This window comes from Micropterus dolomieu, linkage group LG01, assembly GCF_021292245.1.
Source record: "Micropterus dolomieu isolate WLL.071019.BEF.003 ecotype Adirondacks linkage group LG01, ASM2129224v1, whole genome shotgun sequence".
Taxonomy (NCBI): Eukaryota; Metazoa; Chordata; class Actinopteri; order Centrarchiformes; family Centrarchidae; genus Micropterus; species Micropterus dolomieu.
The window spans coordinates 4,563,371-4,569,122 of record NC_060150.1 but is presented as its reverse complement, the minus strand read 5'-3'; the positions used below and the strand labels follow the sequence as shown (position 1 = coordinate 4,569,122).

Below are 5,752 nucleotides of genomic sequence, written 5' to 3'. Positions count from 1 at the left end.
ATTACGTCAGAGATCATAAATAACTTGATTAAATAGTTGCTGGTTTTATTCAATCTCTTTATATATGAAGATTTGCTGCTTTTCTATTACTAGTATCTAGATTGTAAGACAAAATAAGCGTATTTACAGATGCTGTGGTAAGAGGTGATTGATGGGCTACTTCTATACTGGCACACCTGAAAGTCCATTAACAATTGGTGAACTTGAGTGTAACTCAAACCACTTTTTGGCAACAAATGTGAACTTTCCATTGAAAGTGTTATGTTTCATCTGCTTTATAATTATAATGAATGATCTATTTCAACCTTTTGTGCTTTAGAGTTTTGAAGAAGCAGCATTGTGCGAGTCCTTGAGAAGAAACGTCAGCAAGTCTGGTTACGTGAAGCCGACCCCTGTGCAGAAGCACGGCATCCCAATCATCTCTGCTGGCAGAGATCTCATGGCCTGTGCTCAGACCGGATCTGGTAAAACGGTGAGATGAGAGCTGAATAAATCACTGACCTAGTTGCTTGTGGACAGAGTTGAAATGCGTCTTCCCTCCTCCAGGCGGCTTTCCTGCTCCCTATTCTCCAGCAGTTGATGGCAGACGGTGTGGCAGCCAGTCGCTTCAGTGAGCTGCAGGAGCCTGAAGCCATCATCGTGGCCCCAACCAGGGAGCTCATCAACCAGATTTACCTGGAGGCCAGAAAGTTTGCCTTTGGGTATGTTTAGAATGTCGCTTTGACAACGTCAATAAACCCCCAATTGCCCAGCAAGATTTTAAATACAGCCCACAAATGACAGAGTTTTGTTTCCTGACTTGTAGGACATGTGTGCGTCCAGTTGTGGTTTATGGCGGAGTCAGCACTGGACACCAAATGCGAGAGATCTCAAAGGGGTGCAATGTGGTGTGTGGAACGCCAGGGAGGCTGCTGGATATGATTGGAAGAGGAAAGGTGGACTTTTTCAGACTGCTCACTTGATGGATACACCAAAGATATACGGTCTTTAGTTGAAGGTGTACACATGTAACTAAAAGCTGTATGTTCCAGATTGGGTTGAGTAAGCTGCGGTACTTTGTGCTGGATGAGGCTGATCGGATGTTGGATATGGGTTTTGAGCCTGATATGCGTCGCTTGGTGGGCTCCCCTGATATGCCATCCAAAGAGAACCGTCAGACCCTGATGTTTAGCGCCACTTATCCGGAGGATATCCAGAGGTCAGCTCCTTCATAACCGCAGCTTTTACGTTGATGTGGACAAACTGTACTTGAAGTGAGCTTGGCATGTGTGAATATGGAATCCATGTTTTTACAGGATGGCGGCAGACTTCCTCAAGCCTGACTATTTGTTCTTGGCTGTGGGAGTGGTGGGTGGAGCCTGCAGTGATGTGGAGCAGACATTTGTCCAAGTCACAAAGTTTTCCAAGAGGGAGAAGCTCCTTGACCTCCTCAAGACAACTGGTAAAGTTTATTTACAGCTATTACCTCTATTCAGTCTATTGGTTTCTGATGTTTGTAAAAACCTTTAAATACAAGCAAGGAAAAGAATTTCAGTATCTGTCAGAATAATACAAATCCTAACAGCAGGGCGATATGGCTAAAAATGTTATCACGATATAAACATTTAATACTAGGGCTGAACAATTTTGGGAAAAAATCTAATTGCGATTTAAAATGAAATTTATTTATTTTTTAAGCTCTTGTATGTTCTGTATAATTCAAATAGGGCAGGGGCGATTGGTGGACGTAATCGAATACGTCGACGACAAACATTTAAATTTTTAAATAATAACGGACATTAGGCTATTTTATCACAACACATAAGTGACATCAGTTTTAAGAGATTTGCGACTATTGTCATTATTCTAATGTGCTTCATCAGGATGATTGAATAAAATATAGATTTATTGATTAGACATGGGTTTGATATTTATTTTGGATAAATTGGTATGTTAATCGAGTAATAGGCAACTTTTCCTTTAGAATAAACAAAAATAATCTTTAGATTAATCGACATGTACAGCCCTAAATTCACAACTGACAAGCAATAAATCAGTGTGTAGTATGACCAACACAATTTTAGATAGATAGATTAAACATACGCTGTTCTTTCTTGTAGGCCAGGCCTGTGTTACGATGAAATTAGGTGTTGCACGAATTATTGAGCATTGGTGGACAAGAAGTATCAAACTTAAATAATTTCAAAGAAAGGCGTCAGCCTAGTCGACAAGAAACACAAAGTTCACCACAGTGTGTTATACAGTAAGCGAATCAAATCTCGTCTCATTGTGGGTCAATACAAAAGTTGCCAAACGAATATAACACCAAGTGTAATAGACCAGGGCTGACTGGTGGCTGTGTGTGTGATGCGAAAGCTAACCGTACTACACGTGTCTTTCTGTTGTGCATTTTCCCTGTTCGTCTAAGCGGCGGATGGCCTGATGATTTCACCCGCCCCCGCCAACAACTTATGATGATTTTATTCTCTGTTTGACACTAAAGTTTGTGCAGTGTCAGGTTCTGTCAAGCCTGAGGCCATTGTACAACAAGTTATGGCGCAGCGTAGCGTGCCAAGTTGATGCTTCCTCTGCAGACTGCTTTACTCTTTTGATGACTGGTCCTGACTGCAGGAACGGAGCGCACCATGGTGTTTGTGGAGACCAAGAGGCAAGCTGATTTTATTGCCACTTACTTGTGCCAGGAGAAGGTTCCGACTACCAGCATCCACGGGTAAGAGACGTGTCCAGGACTCTGTGTACGCTTTGTTTTAGTGCAGATAGTAATGCGTTGTTGCCTGGCAGTGACCGTGAGCAGCGGGAGCGAGAGCAGGCGCTGATGGACTTCCGCTCTGGCAAATGTCCGGTCCTGGTGGCGACCTCTGTAGCTGCCCGCGGTTTGGATATTCCAGATGTACAGCATGTGGTGAACTTTGACCTCCCTAACAACATTGACGAATATGTCCACCGTATTGGGAGAACTGGCCGCTGTGGCAACACTGGGAGAGCGGTGTCTTTTTATGACCCGGAGGCTGACGGCCAGTTGGCTCGGTCCTTAGTCACAGTCCTGTCCAAGGTAAAAGAGCACCAACTTTATATGAACCTTTTTAATCCAGATTTACAAAAGGTCTCTCCACATCCTGCCACAAGTACATTTTTTTTTTTTTTTGCAATACTGCCCATGTGCAGCAAATCCTCTCCCATAACACAAAAAAATCCATTCATGCATGAACCATGAACATATAACCCTGATTATTAAGAACAATGGTGCCACATGGTGACTGTGATTGACAGGCCCAGCAGGAAGTGCCTTCATGGTTAGAGGAGTCTGCGTTCAGCGGCCCCAGTCCCACTGGCTTCAACCCCCCCAGGAAGAACTTCGCCTCCACAGACTCGAGGAAGGTAACTGGATTGACGTTCAAGCTTAATAATTGCTTGAGTTCTTTCTTCCTCTGCAGTCTTTCAGTGTAGCTGCCTGTCCTCACCGTGCTGTCCCTCACTGTGTCCTCAGGGAGGATCTTTCCAGGACAGCAGCGCGAGCCAGCCTCAGACTGCAGCTGACGACGAAGAATGGGAATAGAGGGGATGTCGGAGCAGCACACATTACACAGCATTGACCTGAGTTGTTTTTCTTTTCAGATGTTCAGCATGTTGTAGTTTTATTACTGTTTTTGTTTGAAGGAAAAAAATAGTTAGTCTCAATCAAGACTAATTTGTTTTGTGTGATGTGACCACTTTATTGGTGTGCAGTGACTGCCATAGTGTGGAAAGTTTGTTTTATTTTTTTTTATCACTACTTGCATTTAAGATGCTAAAACAATGTGTCTGACCATAAGTCTTATGGTGAGTGTCATGTAACATAAGTGTTGTATTCCAGCTATAATTTGTTTCCTACAAGGATAAAGATCATAAATAAATATTTGTTCAAAGCAAAGCCTAAGTTTATTGGCAGATGCAATATTAGCGTGATGCAGTCCAATACTCGGTTAATGGATTTCCTAAAACATTTAATCATTTGAAGTCCTTTTATGTAGACGGTTGCGGGTATTGATCTTTACATTATTAGTCCATCACTGAGACATGCACAAGTAATGATGCAGTTGAAAATGCTCTGAGGGGACTGATTAGCTAAGAAAAATGACACCAGTCACTGTATAGCATTCCCACTCAAAAGAATGGTGAACAAGGATCAGCTACAATAAATTGCTGTTCCTACCACTGTGGTTATTGCTCTCAGCATTGATCTCCAGGCTGAAGACTTACCTGGAGATGAATTTCAACAGACCTGCAAAGGTTTAAACAGGGACTACTCAACTATCAATTAAAGAAAAGGTTTAAGAGCAATCAACATGTCAAAACGTGGACTGTAACTGGCACAAAGTCATTGCAAAAAATACGGATTTATTTTTGTTAAGAAACGTGGAATAACATTTGTACAAGAGTCTTGGGTTGATGACATGCAGTAGAAATATGGAGAACATGGTTGATGGGAAGAAAGTGATTAATTTGTAATATGGTATTATCACTGAGTTTGCTGTCCATGTAGGGCGACCTAGATTAATTAGAAAACTTATTTATTTGCAGTACAAGCCATACTTTTAAATTACTGGTGCAATAACTCTGGGACAAATCACTTCGTAATAGAAAGTTTTAAAATGTGAGAAGTTTGAAACAGACATCTCCTGGTTTGTTTGTGATGAAGTATCTTAAAGGTATGGTCCAAACTTTTTTCCTTGTCGACGACACCCTGCAAGGACAAAGATGGTTCAGTGTGAGCCTTATAAATAAGAAACCTTTGTGAATGGCGTCCATTATAATAACCGGGATATTGTAGAAAGACAAGAATTCAAGAAGTGTTTTATTGTTTGTAACCAATTCTGGGGAAAAAAACAAATTTCTTTAGAAATAATGTCACAGTTAATCCGGATGATATATGTAAGCATGAAAATAAAGACACCAAGCTAACAACATTTGTTTGTGGAAATTAGCTAAATTAAGAAGTTATTTTTCAATATTGTAGTTGACACAAGGGTTAAAAAGTGGTGGGGACATGAGGGCTCAGATTAGCTGTGTGACGCATCAATTTGGTCACGAGAACAATACGAGAAGATATTTTAACACTATTGTGAAGAAATATTCAATCCCGAAATATATGAGTGGGGTCTGCGCGTCCTCCCCCTGTTCATTTTTATTTCCTGCATTCTGGAGACATTTTCTACACCAATGCATGGTGGGAATTTTTATTTATAGGGAAACACAAACTTCAGCTGCCAGGTGATATTAAAAAATATAATGCATGCAGTAATCAGTATTTTTATTTCATTTTATTTAAGCTTAAATTGCTTTCATGGACTGCACTTTTTTTTTTTAAACCGCATTGCACCTTTTATAATAAAGTTTTCTCAAAGCATTTTAATTTGTCTCACCTAATTTAGAAAACGTGTAATATGGAGTTAAGTTCCAAATTTATTCTGGATTACAGAGATGCAGCTGATCTTAAAGGTTTAAAAAAGTTTTTCTATGTTACAAGTAGTTTGTAATACTCGTATCATAACTTCTGGATTCATCCGTTATCTAAACAGATCTGTTTTATGCGATTTAGCATGCCACACAGTCCTGTTTAACTCTCTGTATCAGGTATATCAATGCACTCTTCTTTCTCAGTGAGAGGAAAACTTCCTGCTCCTGCAGCCACGCCCTCTGTGGGCGGGGCTCTTGAGTGTGCCATTTCGATTGGTCGGCTACATGTTTCCCGTTTGAAACTTGTGGCTTCAAA

The 5,752-nt window shown here is 40.8% G+C and overlaps 1 protein-coding gene across 3 annotated transcripts in view; it reads left to right on the top strand.

Annotated features, from left to right (window-relative positions):
• The window catches only part of ddx4 (DEAD (Asp-Glu-Ala-Asp) box polypeptide 4), a 23,438-nt gene extending 19,528 nt beyond the window's left edge, over nt 1-3,910 (top strand). For all 3 annotated transcript variants that reach the window (XM_046053025.1, XM_046053034.1, XM_046053038.1), the window contains exons 15-23: nt 320-472; nt 547-701; nt 806-935; nt 1,032-1,198; nt 1,296-1,441; nt 2,611-2,710; nt 2,782-3,052; nt 3,271-3,378; nt 3,488-3,910. In XM_046053025.1, the coding sequence (XP_045908981.1) occupies nt 320-472; nt 547-701; nt 806-935; nt 1,032-1,198; nt 1,296-1,441; nt 2,611-2,710; nt 2,782-3,052; nt 3,271-3,378; nt 3,488-3,556 (1,299 nt within the window). In that variant the 3' untranslated portion in view covers nt 3,557-3,910. The remainder of the gene's footprint in view (nt 1-319; nt 473-546; nt 702-805; nt 936-1,031; nt 1,199-1,295; nt 1,442-2,610; nt 2,711-2,781; nt 3,053-3,270; nt 3,379-3,487) is intronic.
• Nucleotides 3,911-5,752: the final 1,842 nt, after the last annotated feature.